The sequence below is a fragment of the Typopeltis vanoorti genome, chromosome 12, assembly GCF_054136105.1.
Source record: "Typopeltis vanoorti isolate ZY-2024b chromosome 12, IOZ_Tvanoo_1.0, whole genome shotgun sequence".
Classification (NCBI taxonomy): Eukaryota; Metazoa; Arthropoda; class Arachnida; order Uropygi; family Thelyphonidae; genus Typopeltis; species Typopeltis vanoorti.
The window spans coordinates 133,438,717-133,460,177 of record NC_143560.1 but is presented as its reverse complement, the minus strand read 5'-3'; the positions used below and the strand labels follow the sequence as shown (position 1 = coordinate 133,460,177).

Below are 21,461 nucleotides of genomic sequence, written 5' to 3'. Positions count from 1 at the left end.
AAGATGCTAGTTGATGACACTGGAAGAATGGCAACCAATGCAGAGGATATAGTTGAATTATTCAATGATCAGTATATTTTATCTTTGTGAAGGCAAAGTTCAGGAGAAGCTGGAGTATAGAGGGTATGGTGGAGGAGGAGGGACTGATGGTGAATAAGCAGGAAGTATATGATGAATTAAGTAAACTTGATGTTACTAAGGCAATAGGATTTGACAGTATATTGCCACCTGTCTTGAGGGAATGCTCTACAGAATTAATAGCACTTCTAGCACAACTATTTAATGCGTCTTGCAACAGGGTGAGTTCGAAAGAAATAGAAGTTGGTAAAAATTATTCGACTTCACAAAGGAAATAAGACTGAAGCCATAAATTATAGGCCAATCTGTGTGTCTGGGGTTGTTGTTAAGGTATCAGAGAAGTTGGTGAGGTCTAGAATTCAGAAGTGGTTTGATAGTAGCAGTATTCTTTATGATGGTTAGCATAGGTTTGTGGGGGGGGGGGGGGTCATGTTTCAGCAATATGCTTGTGTATTACAAGGTGAGAAATTCACTCAATAGAGAAGATGCATATACAGTGGTGAACTTGGATTTTTCAAAGGCCTAAGATAGCGTCATATGACAAGTTAGTAGCTAAACTGAAACAGATGAGATTAGCTGTTTAATATTTTAACGGTATAATAGAACACAGAAACTAAGTAAATAATTAATTTATTAACTTGATGCTGATATTTATTATTATCAGCTGATATATATTATATTATTATATGCTGATATATATTATTATATTAATTATTTACTTAGTTTCTGTGTTCTATTATACAGTTAAAATATTAAACAGCATGTTCGACGAACACATAAGTCTGTCCACACGTTTAAAGATGAGATTAGATAAACTAGTAAGTTGGATAGCTGATTGGATATTAGACAGGTATCAGCAAACTGTATATGGAGGAGTGGTATCCCAAAAGAGGAAGGTCACTCACTGGTGGAGTTCACAGGGATCTGTTTAGGTGATGCAAAGTTGGAAAGAGCTATGAGAAGCAGAGCAGACATTGTAGCCTTGAAGGAGGATCTGAATATATATGAGTGGGCAAATGGAGCTATCAGTTTAATGTTGCAAAGTGCAAGTCTTGAAATTTAGTAGGCAAGGTTGAAATGTAGAGTATACAATTAATGGAGAAATTTTGAAGGACGTGGAGGAGACGAGAGAGATCTGAGAGTGATGGTGGACAGAAACTTGAAGTTTGGGGGGGGGGGGGGGGCACATTGCTAAATCTGTAAGAACCTCCTAATGGATTATGGCAATAATGAGGACATTGATATGCCAAAAGCAAAAAGATTATGGTTCCCCTGTATAAGGCTTGAATCAGGTCACATATGGACTACTGTGCACAGATTTAGTTGCCTAGTGTTCAGTGGGGGATGAGGATGCATTGGAGAAGGTCCAGAGAAGCGTTACTAAGTTAGTATCAGGTCTATGGAATGTCAGATAAGAAGAGAGACTGTGAGAATGCAACCTACAGAGCCTAGTGAATAGAAGAAGAGGGGATATGATTGAGACATATAAGTTGGTGAGGGACTGTTATGAGATTAATAGAAGATATTTCATAGAGTAGAGAGAGAGGCAAGGCTAGAACTAGAGGTCATCCATGGAAGCTGTATAAGGATGGCATGAACAGGGAACAGAGATTCTTTGCATTGAGTGATTGGTGAATGGACTGCATTGCCTGAATGTGTAGTGGCTGCAGAAACTGTGAATGGGTTCAAGGCACGGCTGGATGATCTTTTGGCATGAGAGAGTATGGACATTCTGCAATGAGCCCATTGACTCCGTGGAGGTCAGATATTAATAATAATTCCTGAAAATCAGTGGTCTATGTGTTAAATGCGCTTCTTGTCAATGCATATGCACTTAATCTTCCCATCCCTAATAAAACTAATGCTTCAACAAATGTTTCAAAATGAATTATTTAAAATAGTCAGAATTCATAGCCTTACCAATGACATGGTTCTATTTTGCTATTATCACTTTCATCCTTAATTCATCTGTACTGTAACTGGCATAACAGAAAACAATGGTCCAATGTCCCTCATAGCTCAGATGAATTACAGAATAAAAGTTGGAAGTAAAATTCAATGTCCAAAGTAAGAGAATTATGTCTATCTTTTAAATGATTACAACTGAAATATAATTTGGTGTACTAATTATATGAACAGGAGGTAAAGTGCTTAAATACACTGGCTTTCCTATAAGCATAAATTTTATCTATATTTTATATATTTTTATGTTTAAAGATATAAAATTTTTTTTCTTTTTATTAAAAGTTCATTGCATGTGCAACTAAGGCAGGAAATAAAAAAAGAAGCGAGATATTTTACACTTTATCCAAATTTAGATAGTAGCACTTCATTTCTCATGAAATGGTCAAAAAGTTCTTGTGCACCCAGAAGAAGATTAGAGTGAATACATATATGGTTAAAATAAATGCTAGAAGCAGCTCTGGACTAGTGAATAAGTAGCTACTTGTTTAATTTTGTTGTTGAAGACATTCCTAATAAAGTTAGTGATAGCATCCTTCAGATTGCAGTGAACAAAAGATTTTTTTTATATTGGTTCCAAGTGATATCCACTTTGCCTTGAACACATCCTGTATTGGAACACTTATGCATTCCACTCATTCATCACCCTATGTAAAAAAATCTTTTTCCTTCCTTACTTATTGGCATGACCCTTATACAGCCTTCACAAACATCCTCTCATTCTCCAACTACCATCTATTACCATATACAATATCCCCATACCTGACAGGCTTCTGTCATCATCCTCATACTCATCAAACTAAAACAAAAAAAAGTCAGTCACTTACATTTGGAGTTTTCCTACTGTTTCTTTATCACTCAGATACTGAAGTGTGCAGAAATACAGATGCAATAAACTTTACAAACAAATCAAGGGGGGGGGGGCATGGAGGAGGAGGGAACTGTCTCCTATTTCACCAAATAACTATTAAATAGGATATTTTGAATAGCATACACTTAACATCTTTTCTTCTAAGCCCTGACTTTCTTCTATCTGACTGAGGTGTTTGTTTATTCTATGTTTGCCACCTGAAACTATTCATGTACTAAACTTAATGAATTTCTATAATAAATTTAGTTTAAACCTTTATCCAAGTGTGAGCAAACAAAAGTATGCGCATGAAAGTATCTTTAGGACTGGGGTAAGGTGGTACAACACCGGGAAACTCGTTGCAAAGGTGGAGCAAGATAACATCACTCGTATCTCAGTATCTTCCATAATGCAAAACACATCTCCTTGCAGATATGTATAATGTTATGCATTAAGGGGAGGGCCACTACCCAGACTAGTTTCGACCTTTATTGAGGTCTCTTCAGTGAGAGCCAGGCCCGAGTAGAGATACCAGGCAGAAGCATTAGCAAGGTCATCTCTACCTATAGGAGTTACCAAACGGTGTGCCACTTTTTTTTTTTTTTTAAATGAATTTCTGAAGAAAATTATGTGATCATCTCAATGGTTACAGCACTAAACTCATCATCATCATTAATTTCCTAATGCTTGCAGGAAAGGGGTATTTACAGAGCTTTTGATCACATTTCGCATCGAGGCCTGCTAAGCAAATTGCCATTCTTTGATCTACCTGCCACCCTCTGTAATTACATAGCTAGATTCCTATCCGATTTTTCACTGCATGTGGGAGATGGCTCTCTCTCTCTCTCAAGCTTTGCCAAGTGCCTCAGGGTTCTAATCTATCACCTATTTGCTGATAATAGTACTCTCCATTTATCTTCCTTATTCAACAAACCATGCAGTGGTCAGACATTACGAACTTCAAGATCCACAACCACTAGTGCCTCAAACACTGATCTGCATATCATCCTTCAATGGAGTGAGGGAAATCTGATTAGCTTCAATGCTACATAAACACAGTTTTGCATTTCTCACACTAGTTTAGGTGATTTCAACTCAGTAATATAATGCACAAATCACCAAGCAAATATCAGATCTCGCTGCTTGGACTGAAAATTTACCTCCATCCTCTCAAATCATGAAAACATCACATCCAGTAGCTTCTACAGGATGTGATGTTTTCTACAGTCGAACAACTATGCATTCTCTTCCATTCAATTTGCAAGTCTTCACCTACCAAGCTACTGACTATACAAATTCATCCATCCTTAAAATACTGGTTACAAATTTGGGATGGGGCATCCTAAATCTTTTTAAATATTCTCAATGCTGTCCAGAGAAAAGCAATGATCTCTTCAACCTATCTCTCTTTTTTGGGGTCTGTTAAAACAAGAGCAGCAGCTGTCCAGCATCCGTTTTCAGTTTACCTGCGAACACAATGAACATGTTTCTCCTCTCTCTCTTTTATACTGCTACCTCTGGAATAGCTTCCTCATAAAGAATTCCTAAACATCTGCAAACTGCAACTCTTCCAGAAAAATATCAATAAACTTATTTCTTTAAAATTAAAGATGCCAAGAAATTATATTCCCTTATCCAAGTGTAAGCAAATTGTATGCATGTGAGGCGACTCGTATATAGAGGCTAATGACTTAACATCACTTGCCTAAGTATCCCATAATGCAAAGCACATATCCTTATAGACATGTAAAATGCTATGCATTATGGAAAGGGTCACTACCCACACCAGTTTCGACCTTTCTAATCTAATCCTGTGGCCTCCTCTTTCGACCTTCATTGAGGTGAAAAGTAATGGGGGTGCTCATCATAGGCCTAGAGTAGTTAGTATAGGGTGCAAGACAGCCTGATAGTATTAGGAAAAAGAAATGACAGATAGATAGTATGAGAGATAAAGAAAAGGCCTCAGCTCTTTTATATCATTCATATAGCCAAAGGCTATCAGTTTTCCTTTTTCACCAATCTCATATAGATGAACAACCAAAAGACCAATTGAAACTAAAGCACAAAGATGACTGATACCCAGGTGGCTAGCCTTATCTGAGTTAACTGCCTTGAATTGACATTCTCTGCTGGGATTGCTCTCCAGTCATCCCTGCAGTTGATGACTGGAATCAATTGCAGGGATGCAGTGAAAGAAGATGGAACCATTTAAAAACCTCTTGTAGCAAAATAGACAGAATTTTATCTCCTCCTGGTGAATATTGCATAATGTGGATGGTCTAAACCATCTAGTAAAAAATTTAATATCTCCTAGAATGTTTCTTTCTAAATACAAAAATCATCTGACTGAGCAATAAAATTTCCACAATACAATATTATAAAGCATTTGGATGTCATATTGCATGTTTCTTTCTAACCTTCCATAAATGGTATTTTAATTCATCAAGTATAAAAATCAAAATTATTTTCTCATTGTAATTCTATTGTAAGTAATGGACTGCCCAACACATTCCATAATCAGTTCCAAATATGCAGGGCAAGAGAGCAGCTGTAGAATGCATGTTCTGCTGTTTCCAATTAGTAACAGATGTTACAGACTGGATCTTCAATGTTAAACTGACTCCATTTGATGGTATTGACTGGAAGGCGGTCATATGCAATTCTCTAAGCAAGATCTCTCCTGTTAGGGTATCCTTGGAACTTCAATAAGTTATGAAACAAAGTGTTGTTGTCAGTATTCAAGAGCCAGATCCAAAAGTGATATCATCAAGGTTGAAATAACACAGAAGTCATATTTCCATATACAAGTAGCCAAAAGGTGTCATACTTTATTAAAATATTCTGGATTAGAGATAGATGCTGAAAGTTTTTCCTACTAGGTTATACTATAAATTAAAGATGCCAAAAAAATTATATTCTTGGTTTAATTCTTTATCCAAATGTAAGCAAACAAGGTTTGCACATTAAGTAACTTCATGACTGGGCAATTTATATATAGAGACTAATGACTTCATATCACATGCCTTAGTATCCCAATTTGGTCCCCCTTTTGGCTACTTGTATATGGAAATATGACTTCTGCATTATTTCAACTTTGGTATCACTTCTGGGTCTGGCTCTCACTGATGAGACCTCAATAAATGTCGAAACCAGTCTGGTTAGTGATCCTTCCCATAATGCACAGCATTATACATGTACACAAGGATATGTGCTTTGTATTATGAGATACTAAGGCAAGTGATGTGAAGATTAGCTTCTATATACGATTTGCCCAGTTGTGAAGTCACTTCAAGCACAAACTGTCTGCTTACACTTTAATAAAGGATTAAACCAAGAATATAATTTCTTGGCATTCTTAAATTATAGTATAATCAAGTGAAAAACTTTCAACAAAACTTATTTCTCAATTCTCTTATATATCCACACATGAAAATTATGTGTTTATAGGTTCTTTGATCTCTTGTGTATGGGATCAGTATATACAATATATATCAAAAATATTTCCCAATCAATGACAGTTATTTTCATCATCATTAAATTCCTGATATGTAACCTCACTGGACATACAGGATGATTATGACAGTACTACATGAAAAAGTTACAACATTACTAACTTCCAATTAACAATTTGACTCCATATTAATCTGTTATCTGTCAAGCTTCCAACATAATCAGATCTTATATTGCTATATTTTGATGAACTATTTACTGTATCAATCCATCTATATCTTGCCAATGAACACCTGTTTTGCTAATCTTTCCTCTCCCATTCTATAAGTGTCCATACCACCTCAGAATAGCTCTGTTGACATATTCTTGAATGCAACAATGGCAAGTTCTTTGTTAATATCCTCATTTTTAATGTGATAGTGCAACTGATGCCATTGATTCACTCAGTGGCATCAATTGAGTGAATTAATCTTTCTCACAATTCTCATATCTGTGGTCTCCAATCTTTGATCAAGTGTTTTATTTCTAATCCAGCTCTCAGACCCATAAGTTAAAATAGGGCTGGACACTATGCAGTTAATTTAGTGTTTTCACTAATTTCTTATTTTATTCCATAAATTTATTCATTTGATCTAACCTAACAAAATCAGCTTTATAATTCTGTTATCTATTTCCATATATAATTTTGCCATCTTCACTAAAAGTTTGTGCCTAAATAGCTAGCAGAAATATTTTACTTGTTCTATAGGTTCACCATTCAGGATACAGCTAATGTTTTCAAATTTTCTGCCTATTTTCATTGTCTATCTTTTTATTGATTTTTATTCCAGTCATATTACAACAGTCATTCAATTTAGTTAGGGAATCTTGTACCGGATTTATTCATAAGTATAACATCATTTGCATAAAGTAAAGAGCTAAGATTAACATGGTCTTGGACCATAAGCTTATTTGTGCTTATGGTCTGGAACCATAAGCACAAATAAGTTTCATTGTGTAGTTTCCCAATCTGATATTTGCCCACATCACTCAATATGTAGGCAAATATTGCCTACTACCATTCAAGAAGATTATTTTTGTATTTAGTGTTGAATATTGCAGCTACTCCTTCTTCTTCCCAATTGTCACTACCTGAATATATATGTAACATACTATATTTGCTGCTTAGAAAGATCTTGCCTGTTTTTGTCTAGTTTGTTTCAATTACACCTATTATGTCAATCTGGTACTTTCCAATTCTTCTGCAAAGTTCCATTTCTTTTCCATTGATGCTTCTTATGAGGGTGGTCTGAAAAGTTCTCGGCCTCGACCATAGATGGCAACTCTATCGGCAAGATTTTTTTTTTTTCTAAGTTGGTACATCTGTCATAAGCATCCATGTGAAATTGCAAGTCATTCTATCAAGTAGTTTGTTTTATACAGCTGTCTGAAGCAAAAGTGTTGTCTGTATCCCTTGAAATGGATAAAATTGAGTATCATGCGGTTATAAAATTCTTTGTAAAAGAAGGTTTAACGCCAAAAGAAATTCATTTGAAGTTCATAAAAGTTTATGGGGACTCTTCTTTGTTTTCACCAATTAAGAAATCTCATCAGTTTTGGTCTTTTTTGTTTCAGTCATCCCTATTATGTTCAATCTGGTACTTATCCAATTCCTCAGCTAGCTCCATTTCTTTGCTATTCAGGCTTCTTATGTTGATAGTACCAATCTTGAACTCTGGTGATGCTGAGTTGATGTGTGTGTGTTTTAAGATTTGTTGCAGTTGCCGACTTTTTACTGTTTGCCCTGGCTCCCTGGCAAAAACAATGGGAGCCTTGTTTAAATGGGTGATGCCCTAGCTGGCATGAAATTCTGTCATGTTGTACCATCATTTTATATTGTGGTTTAAACCAATAAGAATACAATTTGGTTGGCTAAAACCCAAATTGCCAGCCCATCCTTGTTTGTTCAGTATCCAGGTAGATACTTAACAGGGTGCATCACAATGAGGATTGGACATTAAGTCAGATAAACATCACACACAAAGCATAGAGCTAAGATTAACATAACCAATTTCAATATCAGATTTAATATCGCTTTACTTCATAATGTGATCCATAAGATAATGAATACCAGTGTGTGCACCCTTGTTGCACACCTGATTTTACCTCAAACCATCTTCCTGTACCTTCTTTAAGTCTGTTGACTTACAGCTTGAATAGAGACAATATATTGCATGATATAACATCCCATTTACAGCATATAACAGTAATGGTTTGAAGTGCTTTCTTCTTGACACCTTTTAATATGCTTTTTCCAGATCAACCAAACTTAAGTACAAATTTTGGTTATATTCCCAAGATTTCTCAACTATTTATCTTAACGTGAAAAATCTGATCCTGACAATCTCTATTTGGCATGAACCTAGCTTGTTCTTCATTAAGCTTCCCTTTCACAATTTTTCTTACATTTGTAATTGTTAATTGCCTCAGTTTTAACTATTCATTTTGAGTTCTCTGGCATTATTTTCTCCCTCTTCTCCCTGTAGGGAAAAACTGCCACTTCACTATGATACAGCTGAATTTCTTCAGATAAAAATCCTATAGATATATATATAATGTCCTAGATGGAACTAAGTTATTCCAATTAAACAATGTTATCATTGCCAAATAACCTATGATGGTGCTATCAAAATAATTTAAATACTGATTAGTTTATTAAAATTATAATAATTTTAAACTAACAATGAAAGTTTGCTATTTGAAATTTGGCCTGGGAGCATGACTCTTTCCAAAAAGGTAGAGCAATACATATCCTAGGATGTGCAATCTGCATCATGGCATACTTAAAGCAAATTATAGAAAACCAATGCCACCATTATGCAAGTACCTAATCTTGAAGATATTTCATATGCAGACTTCTGTTTACATCAAGCAGAATGAGTGAAAACAAGGATGTAATTTCTTGGCAAGTGTAATATTTTATTCAATCCTGTGAGAAAAAATTTTTACAAAAATTTTAACATTATGATATTATTATTTACACCTGATCGTGTAAACAATATTTGTTCTCTGATGATGCTATAAATTGAATGTAGCTTTGCTGTAGTTTTTTGTTTTAACTAGCAGTCAGGTCAGTAGATTAACAGTTGTTATGTAGTCAACAGACTCCATGGAGTCAAAAGACTTATTGTGGGAGGTCCCACTCTCATGTGCACAGCTCATCGTACCTCGACTTAAATGCATTCACTGCCTTTGCACTCACCACATTCTCAGGCGATGCATTCCAATCACCTATAACTTTCTGTGCAAAAAAATCTACTCCTCACCCCTTTGCTCATACCCACCTTATACAGCTTCCAGGGTGGTGGCCTCTCATTCTCTCTGTCTCCAGATATTCTAAGAAAACTCTCACTCATGCTAATCTGGTAATTAACCCTTACCAACTTATATGTCTCAATCATGTCATCCCTCCTCCTATCTACTAGACTCTGTAATTTTCATTCTCTCTCTCTCTATCTGTCCTCATATTCCACATTCCAGAGACCAGAAACCAACTTAGTCATCTCTGAATCTTTTCCAACATTTCATCATCCTTTTGAAAACCTGGCAACCAAATCTGTGCAGAGTAATCCATATGCATCCTGATCAAAGTCTTGTACACTGGAATCACAGCATCTTTACTTTTACACATCAGTGATCTCCACATTATTCTCATAATCCACTGCATTGTCCTCACAATTTTAGCCAAATGGCCATGAAATTTCAAGTCTCTATCCACCATCATCCCCAATCTTTCATCTCCTCACCTCTTCTAAAATATCCCTACCAGTCCAATATTCTGCATCCCCCCCTCTTTGCTTCCCAAATTTTAAAACATTACACTTTGCTACATTAACCTGACATACATATACACACACACACACTCGTCCATCCAGGCAGTCTATTTAGGTCCTCTTGCAAAGCTATGGAAATAGCATATGCTATATGTTTGTAATTATGAAACATGAAATTATTTTAAGTTAAGATTTAAACAATATGACTTGGAGTGCCTCCAATTATGGAGAAAGGGAATTTATGTCTGAGTAATTTACAAACTCAATTTTATGTGAAATACTATAAACAACTGGTATTTCCAAATTTCTGAGGCTCTCAGGAATTCAAGATATTTAGATATTTTGTACTCATTATTCTCTCATCCTGTCCTGTTAAGAATACAAGATAAAACAGCTATGTTCATACTTACATGATGTGTAGTCCGTGCTGTGTGTACTAACATCAAAATGTATACCCCACTGTGAAGCTTTTACTATGACGAATATTATAAGATAAATCACAGATAATGTTCCTAGAGAATAAAAATTTATTCCAGTTTATTTCATAAAAGTTTCTTCAATACATATATATATAATAACATGATGAATAGGAACATAAGACATGATAATTAATAAAAAACATAAAACAGATATACTAATTAAATATATATTATTATTATTATCTGAGACCTCCAGGGAGTCAAGGACTCATCGAGGGAGGCTGGGTTGATAGCTGGGTTGGGTAAATTACCCAACCCAGCTATCATACCTTCCCTTAAATTCATTTACACTAGATGCACCCACCCCTAAGGGCAAATTATTCCACTCACTCACTGTTCTCTGGGAGAAAAACCTAGCTCATACCTCTTTCTTGACTGAGAACAACCTTAACTTCCATGGATGCCACTGTGTTCTCCCCCCACCTACAATATAATGAAAAATTTCATCACTTGAAATGCTATAACATCATTCAAAAGTTTATAGACCTCTATCATATCACTCCTCTTTCTCCTGCTAACCAGAGTCTGCAATCCACATACACGCAATCTATCCTCATAATCTAAATCCCATAACCTGGATATAATCTTTCTAACTCTTCTTTGCACCCTTTCCATAGCTTCTTTATCCCCTTGGAACCCAGGAGACCAAATCTGCACACAATAATCCAGATGTGGTTTTATCAAAGCTTTATAAAGAGGCAAAATGACTTCCTTATCCTTACATGTCAAGGTTCGCTTCAACATAGCAATTATCCTCTGAGTTGTATTTGAAACTTTTGCTATGTGGCCTTTGAACTTTAAATTCTTATCCTCCAATACACCAAGATCCCTTGCCTCTTCAGTTTCTTGTAGCATAACCCTGCTAATATAATATGCCCCTGGAACTCTAATCATGCCAAAGTGCATAACTACACTTACACTTACTAACATTAAACTGAGAGCCATTTTCGTTTGCCCAGATTTCCAGTCTATTCAAATCATTTTGTAATTGCTGAATATCAGTAGCATCCTTGACTGTCTATCTTCGCATTATCAGCAAACAATTGCAAATCTGATGATAGACCCTGCTTGATGTCATTAATGTATAGATTGACCAACAATGGCCCAAGGACTGAACCCTGAGGAACACCATGGGTTACCTTAAATCTGGCAGATTCACACCCACTGTATACCACTTTTTGATATCTGTCTGTCAATCATTTAAATTATGATTAAAAATAATCATAATTTAAAATTCTGAATATTTTTACATATTGGTTATGTTAGAATGTTTATTAGTTTTAGTTTCATAACACGCATTTTTGGCACTTGCGATGTGCCCGTTATTGAAATTGTTTTGTCAAAAGTGATATGTAAAGAAGTTAAAAAGTTTATGTACTTACCGGATTTAAATAGTTGTATTACTTTAAAAATTTTTATAGTAGTTTAAAATATTAAGTTTTGTGTTTTATGAAGACATTCTCTTGTCGCTAAAGGAAACAATCGTGTCAGCCATTATACAGTATCTAGTTTCTCGCTTGCCATTTTCAAGGAATGCGCATGCTCGCCGAGAAGTTTGATGTGTGATTGACAGCTGACAAGTTCGGTATTGAAGCAACGGGAGAGTATACAAGGAGAGAATTTAGAACACAGGCCGGCAGATATTTAGATTCAGAGGAACTTAAATTTTTTTTTGTGACAGTCGGAGGAAAATTAATAGTATATTCCAAAAAAGGAATCGTGGAACTATTAAGTTTCAAAGTGAATAAGTAGTGATAAATAAAAGGGAAACATTGCTATAGGCGTTTTAAAAGGAATATTGGAGGAAACGCTAATTGGAAGATTTATAGGAGATTCCAAAAAGGAAATTGTAGAACTGTAAGTTTTATTTTTATTGGAAGAGTTAAGACTGTCAATAAGCATTTAGTGAATAAAAGAAGAATTTGCTATTTACGTTCTAAAGGAATGTTCGAGAAAACTCTGATTAGGAAGTTTCATCTGTATTACGGACGCCGGATCTATTATTTCTACTGAAGAAAAGAGACAGAATTAAGTTCGGAAGAATTAATGTGTGCTACATAAGTGATGAGAAAGAATCCTGTAAATATGAAGAATAAAGTCATATATCTTTGAAAAGGGCCTTCACAGAGAGAGAAACTGGCTATGAACATATTGTGATTTTGCAAACAAAGTGTTTAGTCTAGTCATAAGTGTAAGTTTATTTTTTAAAGGCCTTAGATCCAATTAATTTGTAGTTAGTTATGTAATATTTGTTTGAAGTGTATATATATTGTTTTTGTTATATTAAATGTGTTTATTTTGTATTTTGGTCTTGAGTCAGTGATTTATTTAGATTCTGAAAGAAACAGTAAAAAAGAGGTCATTGCACCAATCGGAGTGAATCCCTGTGTACCTATATATAATAATATATAGGTACACTCGAAAAAAAAATAAAAAATAAAATAACTATTGAAAAGAGATCATCTCTATGGTAGGATTAAATATTAAGATAATATCTATGAATATCCTCTATATAAAAAAATCCACCAAATATTAACAATGGCACAGTCGACAGGATTGGTTATGACTTAACTTTATTTTTAGAATCCAGATAGTAAATCTTGACTCAAGAAAAATGGCTACAAAAGATAGCAATTTTAGTTGTGAAATTTCTTCAATTAAAGATGAGGAATTTTTTAGGTTAATTAATCCAACTTTAGTAATACCTCCTTTCTCAGGTGATAGTAGTGAAAGTATAGAAACATTTTTCAGATATGCAGAAAAAATTAGAGATTTAGGAAAATGGTCAGATTTTCATTTGTTGGTTATACTTCATAATAAATTGTTGGGCAAAGACAAAACATTCTTAAACACATCTCCTTTACTAAGAGACACTGACAGTTATGCAACTTTTAAAAGTTTACTAATATCAGAATTTTCAAGTGTAAGAGAATAAGGGCCTAGCATTTGGAAAATTCATCAGTGCATTCAAGGTAATAGGGAGTCTGTTTCAGAATACTATCATAGACTTTGGAGCATTGCATATGAATTTAATGTTTCATCTGAAGAGAGATCCTCTTTAGAATGGTTGCTGTTTAATCAATTTAGGCTTGGCCTTAAAGATAATTTGAAAGAAACAGCATACAAGAAAAAGGTTAAAAATCTTGAACAGTGTTTTGAACTTGTTAAAGAAAAGGAAGAGAGACAAAGATATATTTCATTCTGAAAATAATAAGCAGGTAAATTCTTTTCAGCATAATCAAACTCATTCTCCTAGCATTGTGGCTGCAGATAAAGTGAGAGAAGGAAAGTTTCATAAATTAAAAGGTGCTAATAAAAAGAAACAGTCTAAGGAAACTTCTGTGAATTTCACTGAAGATATTCCAGAATCTGAGTCCAAGGTACAATTACATGATTTGGGACAGTCAGAGGAACTGAAAACATTTCTTAGTGAAGAAATAGAAAGACAACCGAGACCAATAGTACAAGGACAGGAACTTCTGTTTAAGATGATATCTGATTTAACAATATCTAAGAATCTTGCAGATAATCAATCTTTATCTTGTAAATCTAATGGTATTGAGAGGAATAAAGCATCTCATAGGAGATATGTTCCAAAATGCTTTAGATGCAATAAACCAGGTCATTTTGCTAAAGACTGTTATGTTAGAGATAAATCTTGTTTTCAAAATAAGGAATCAGAGAATAAAGAAAAATCTGGAAATAGTTATTATTCCAATATCATACTGGCAAGGACAGAAATGTCAAACTACTCACTAAACATGGGTAAAGCTAGAGGCAGCTCTAACCCTAAAAGAGAGTTTGATGTATCCTTAGCTCCTTATGCTAATGGAAGTAATCTTTTGACAGTTTTACAAGGATTTATTAAAGATGTACCTTGTGAAATCTTACTTAACACAGGTGCACATATCTCACTCATTTCTTATAGCTTGTTTAACAAAATTAAATCTCTAATTCCAAATGATATTTCAGTTTTAAGTTATCCAATTAAATTAAAGGGTATATTTGAATCAGAAATTTCAGCTGATAAGCAAATCAATGTTTTTATTTTAATTCCTTGTTTTCCATTGGAAGTTTGTCATCCATTAATTGTTCTTCCAGAATTATCTAATCTAAATGTACAAGTAATATTTGGAATTGATTTTCTGAAACGTCATGGTTTTGCATGTAATTTTGTTGATGGTACAGTGTCATTGTGTGGACTAGAATGCCGTTTAGACAGGACATCAGATGACAATGGAAAATTAGAGCAGTCTCCTGAAGTTTTTCAAGATACTAATGATAAGGATGAAGTATTTAATATTGAAACTCAAAAAATAAGGAACCTAGTTCACAAATTTGGGAAAAGGATGAGATTGTCCGAGCTCAGAAAGATGATCCTATACTTGAAACTATTTATGAAGCAGTATTGAAGGGTGAAACTCAACTGGATACATTTTTAAACCTGGAAAACTTATATTTAGATAAAGATGGGTTACTCTCATCTAGACAAATGGAAGATGGAAGGTTGAAAGTGAAAATATTGGCACCAACTGAAATGATTCCTTGGATTATGTACACTTTCCATGATTCTGACTTGGCAGGACACCAAGGATTTACTAGAACTTGGGAAAGAATAAAGGATGGTTACATCTGGAAAGGTATGAAGAGTGACATACATATGTCAAATCATGCCATAAGTGCCAAATAAGATCTCCTTTCAGAAGAAAAGCTCCATTACAACCATTTCCAATTCCAACTAGACCTTTTCAGGCTGTTGCTATTGATGTGGTAGGTCCACTGCCAATTACTAAAAAAAGGCAATAGGTCATAGATATGTTAACTAGATTTCCTGAAGCAGTGTCAATGAAGGATCAAACTGCAAAGACTATTGCAAGAAAGTTTTTGAATATGATTATTTGTAGATATGGAACTCCTCAGACCTTACTTTCAGATCAAGGAGCAAATTTCACATCTGAACTGTTGTTATAGTTATGTAAATTACTTAATGTTAGGAAGATTTTTACAACACCTTACCACCCAGAGTGTAATGGTATGTGTGAAAGGCTGAATGTGTATGTGTGAAATACTTTCCAATCTGGCAAACACTAAAATGAATGATTGGGACACATATATTTCTCAAGCATTATTTGCATGTAGATCTGCTTTTCATTCTGCTATCAAAGAAAAACCATCTTTTGCTTTTTATGGCTTTGATCCAATCTTTCCTAATGACCTTGTTTCAGTCATTCCTAATACAGGATATAATGACAAATGAGTATCTTGAAACAGTAGTAGATAAATTTTCCACTACTCACAGATTAGTAGGTGAAATAAGTAAATTAAGTTCTCAGAAAACTAGGCAGTATATAAATCGTTTTAGAAAGTATAAGTCATTTGCACCAGGTGATTTAGTATTGTTAGATGATAAATCTAGTATAAAAAGAGTTGGGAAATTAGGAAGGAAAGCTTTAGGTCCATATAGAATTTTAGACAAATTTTCTCCTGTGAATTTTAGGATTCAAAATGTCAAAAATCCTAGTAAAATTTTAAGTGTACACTGATAGGTTAAAAAGGTACTTTTTAGGGAGTAGAAATTTAGTTACATTAAGAGACAATATGAATAAAATATTGAAAGATGAGAGTTGTTTTTCTAGTACTGATTGTGCATCTCATTCACAATCAAATAGCAGGAAAGGGAATAGTTTTAAAACTCGTAATTCAAATACAAGGCAGGGTAGACCTCAAAAAAGGATATTGGATGGTTAATGAGACCGGAACAGACCAATATGGTCTATACCTGTAATTAGTGTTATGATGATGATGCATATTTTACTCAGAAAGAAAAGATAACCATCACAGAGAAGGGGTAGCACTAATCATTAAAAAATGGCTACTAAACTCAATAGTTGATGTAAGACCAATTTCCTCTAGAATCATCTCAGTAAGATTCAAAGCAAAAGAAAAAGGAACATATATATATATATATATATATATATATATATATATATATATATATATATATATATATATATATATATATAAAATAGAAGTTTATGCCCCAGACCAGTCACATGAAGATGAGGAATATAGATAATTTCTTGAACAACTGCAAGAAGAAATCAGACAAACAAGTACAAGAGACATCCTGATTATTATGGAAGATTTTAATGCAAAGATCAGTCAGTACTCTGAAGATAAAATAGAAGTAATGGGAAAATTCAGACATGGAGAGATGAATGAGAGAGTAGAGGACTTGATTAATTTTTGCAAAATAAATCATCTGTTAATAACAGATACCTTATTCTACCACAGGCCACAACAGAAATACACCTGGACATTACCAAACAATGAAATCAAAAACTGTATAGACTATATAATTATTAATAAGAAGTGGAAACATTCCTTCCAAAATGTCAAAACATTAAAAAAATTGACATGGATACAGACCATGAACTACTATCAGTCAAACTAAAAATCAGTTTCAAAAGAAAGAGAATAAACCACCAAAAAACAAAAGAAGATATACATATCAAAACCCAATGATTACTTGACAAGATCTAACTATCAGAGAACATTAAAAGGAAAATTAAATAATCTTGCTTTAGATACAGTCTGAAGTCTTGGAAAAAAAAGGAAAAAAAATTATTAAAGAAACAGCAACAAAACAGCTAGGCTACCAGACCAGAGTAAACAAAGATTGGCTTACACCAGAGATTTTGGACTTATGAGAGAAAAAAAGAATATCCAAAACTAACCTCTCAAAAGAAGATAATGAAGAAAATAGAATATTATACAAAAATTTGAAAAAAGAAATAGACAAAAAATGCAGATTAGCAAAAATCACATATTTTGAAGAAAAAGTAGGAATATGTGAAGCAGTATACAAAAAACATAACTCCAAGACCATTTATGAAATAGTTAAGGAGATAACTAAAACATACTCACCCAACCCAGTTTCAATCTTGCAAAAAGATGGAACCAGAACAAGTAACCGTGAAACAATAAAAGAAATTTAAATCATAATCAGAGTCAAAATCTGGTTTCTTTAGTGTTCTTACAGTTTGGATTGAGGATGCTGGCCAAGTGGTTAGCGTATCCGCTCTCCAGCCAAAAGGCCGCGGGTTCGAATTCCAGCGTTGGCATGGATGTTTGTGATTGTCTGTGAAAATACTAGTCATGGGGGTCAGTGGTAGATGGCGTTGGTGTAGATGATGAAGATAGTTGCAGTTGGTGGAGACAGAGAGTTGTAGAGTAGGTGCCCTCCCTCGATGAGTCTTTGGACTCCCTGGAGGTGTTACATAATAATAATAAAAGAAATATGAACTAATCATTTTAAAGAAACATTTGCAGCTGAAGAAAGCATAGATAAAGACACCTTCAACCCAGAAGAAACTTCTGACACAAAAGACATACTAAATGAATTATAAACATAGAGCAATCAAACAAATGAAAAATAATAAAGCACCATGCATAGACAACATTCAAAAAGAACTTCTATAAAAAGCGGGAGAAAGCATAATAAATTACCTAAGGGAACTATTCAACAAAATACTACAGAAAGGAAATTTGCCAATAAAATGGTGAACAGGCTAGACCATACCCATCCACAAAAAAGGAGATTTCAGATCCTGCACTAACTATACACCTATCACCCTTCTACGCCATTGCTATAAAATATTCATTAGGATTCTTCAAAACAGAGTTAAACATTCCTATGAAGAACAGATGGAAGAAGGGCAACTGGGATTTAGAAATAGCAGAAGCACAATAAATGCAATTCTCACATTAAACAGATTAATAGATCTTATGAGAGACAAAAATAAAAAAACTCTGCTGTTTTATCGACTTCAAACAAGCTTTTGACTCAATAAACAGAAGCAAACATTAAAATTCTAGAAAACAGAGGGTTTGACAAATACATTTTAAATTGTATCAAGAATTATTATTCAGAAACACAAGCAATAGTGAATTACAAAAACATAAAAACAGATCGAATAGCAATTAAAAAAGGAGTTATGCAAGGCTGCCCATTGTCACCATATTTATTCAACCTGCACCTAAAAGAAGTAGTAGACGAAGGACTACAGATGTGTGAAGGCATAACTATAAATGGAAGAAATATAACACATTTAAAGTATGCTGATGACATAGTTATCACTACAGACAGCCAAGAAAAATTAGAAAATATCCTGACCAAGCTGCATCAAACAAGTACCAAATGTGATATGAAAATCAATTTTAGTAAAACAAAACTGATGGTAATAGGAAGAAAAAGGAAACAATACAGAACAAGTAAAGCAATTCAATTACCTAGGATCAATGATCACTGAAGCAGACTATTTCGAAACCATAAAACACAGAATCAATAATGAATGGATAACAATGGGCAAACTACAAAAAATATGGAACAATAAAAGATTAAGCAAAGAACTCAAATTAAAGATATATAAAACAATGATAATTCGCACAGTACTCTATGGCTCAGAATGCTGGATCTTAAGAAAAAAAGAAATCAATAATCATAATGCTTTTGAAATGAAATGGCTAAGAAAAATCAACAGAACAAACTGGACAGAAAGAAAAACAAATGTAAAAGTCAGAGAAGAACTTAACTTTAAAGAAACAGTATTTACAGCACCTAAAAGAACCAGCTAAGCTGGTTTGGACATGTTTCAAGAATGAACCCAGAATGACTACCAAATATTATTAAATGGCAGAATTGAAGGACAGCCCAGCAGAGGAAGACCAAGAAAGAAATGGATTGACAACATTAAAAAAAAGCACCCACTTAAACTCCATAATAGAACTTCATAAAAACATAGCAAACAGGAAGAATTGGCAAAAATTCATCTTTGAAGAACTCAACCTGCCATGAGTGGAAGAGGAGAAGAATTATTATTATTACGGGCAACTCCAAGGAGTCCTTAGACTCATCGAGGGAGGTCCTAACTTCATGTCAAGAACAACTATTCGACATTCGCACAGATCTACCATACCTCGCCTTGAACTCATTCACAGTCATGGAACCCACAACAGACTCTGGCAGCTTATTCCACTCATTCACCAATCTCCAAGTAAAAAACCTAGCTCTAACACCCCTGCTAACCACACTCTTGCCCAGCTTCCATGTATGGCCCCTAGTCCTCCCAAAACCAGTCCTATTCTCAAAAATATCTTCTGAATTAATCTTATAGAAACCCTTCAGTAATTTAAATGTCTCAATCATATCACCCCTTTTCGGCCTATCAACCAATTTCTGCAACCCACAAATCTTCAACCTGTTCTCATAAGGTTCATTCCATAGACCTGTTATCATCTTGGTCACTTGTATCTGGATCCTGTCCACCTCCTCCCCATCAAGAAGAAACCCTGGTGCCCACATCTGGGCACAGTAGTCAAGATGGGGTCTTCTCAAGGCTTCATACAGAGGAACAATAACCTATTTGTCTCTGCTTGTTAAAGTATTTTTCAGTAACTAAGTAATTTGATGAGCTGATTTGGCCACTTTTGTGATGTGCCCCTCCTGGCCTCATCAATCTCCTGGAGTATGGTTCCACCAATGTAATATACTGCTGCTAATCTTTTCACTCCAAACTGCATAACCTTACACTTTGCCAGATTAAATTTACATCCATTGTCCTTAGCCCAGTCTTCCAAACTATCCAAATCATCTTGCAAAATTTTGATATCCTGTGCACTCACTATTGCTTTACCCAACTTTGCATAAATAGCAAACAAATGAACACTTTCTCTCAGAACCTTTCCTATATCGTTAATGAACAAATTGAAAAGTAGTGGTCCAAGAATAAGAACCCTGCGGCACACCACTAGTCACAGGCCGTCTTTTGGACTCTACTCCTGAATAAACGACTCTCTGATATCTCTCCATCAACCACCCTCCTATTCATCTAACCAACATTATATCCATCCCTATATGTTGCAGTTTACTGATTAGAATTCCATGTGGTATCCTGTGAAAGGTCTTAGCAAGGTCCAGTAGAATCACTGTAAATCCATTAGCCTTATCCAGTTCAGCTGTCACTGTGTTATAAATCGTGAGCAAATTATGAGGCATGATCTACCCTTCACAAAACGATGCTGTCCCCAATACAGTATCCCATTTTCATCTATCCAATCCTGTATTTTTCTTGTGACTATTTTCTCCAAGACCTTGACAACGATTCCTGATATGCTGATTGGTCAGTAATTTACAACAGCAGTCTTGGAACCTCCTTTATGCAGTGGAACGATTTTCCCCCTCTTTCCATCCCCATGGGACTAACCCAGACCCGAGACTCAAATTAAACAAAATGGCCAAGGGCACTGACAATTCTTTAGCCACTTCATGTACGACACGAGCTGGTATACCATCCAATCTCACAGATGTATTGACATTAAGGTTTTGTATTAGACTATTCATCACCACTTCATTCACCACAATTCCCATATAAGCTATTGGTTCCTTCATTCCTGCAATATCCCCACCTGGATGATATACTCTTGCAAAGTGCTTGCTCAGTAATTTCACTATATCAACTGATTCAGTTACCTCCCTACTATCAGAATTCTTTAAAATCATTCTGCCATATACATTTTTTCTTTTATTTGCAACATATAGAAAAAACTGTTTGGGATTCTCTTTAGCCTGCATGGCTAATGTTCTTTCATAATCCGCTTTTGCTTTTCTTACCACACTAGTTACCCTTCTGGCCTGCGCTTTATACTGTTCGTGTGCCTGCCGGTCACCTTTCTCCTTAAATTCCCTCCACAGTTGTTTCTTTTTTTGCTGCTCAAGCTTATTGGTGTTATTCATCCATTCAACCCCTACTTGATTTACTATTCGGACTC

The 21,461-nt window shown here is 34.7% G+C and overlaps 1 protein-coding gene across 2 annotated transcripts in view; it reads right to left on the bottom strand.

Moving 5' to 3' along the window:
* The window catches only part of LOC150101235 (neutral amino acid transporter 9-like), a 350,447-nt gene that overhangs the window by 85,057 nt on the left and 243,929 nt on the right, over window positions 1–21,461 (bottom strand). For both annotated transcript variants that reach the window (XM_090401257.1, XM_090401256.1), the window contains one exon: window positions 10,563–10,664. In XM_090401257.1, the coding sequence (XP_090257383.1) occupies window positions 10,563–10,664 (102 nt within the window). The remainder of the gene's footprint in view (window positions 1–10,562; window positions 10,665–21,461) is intronic.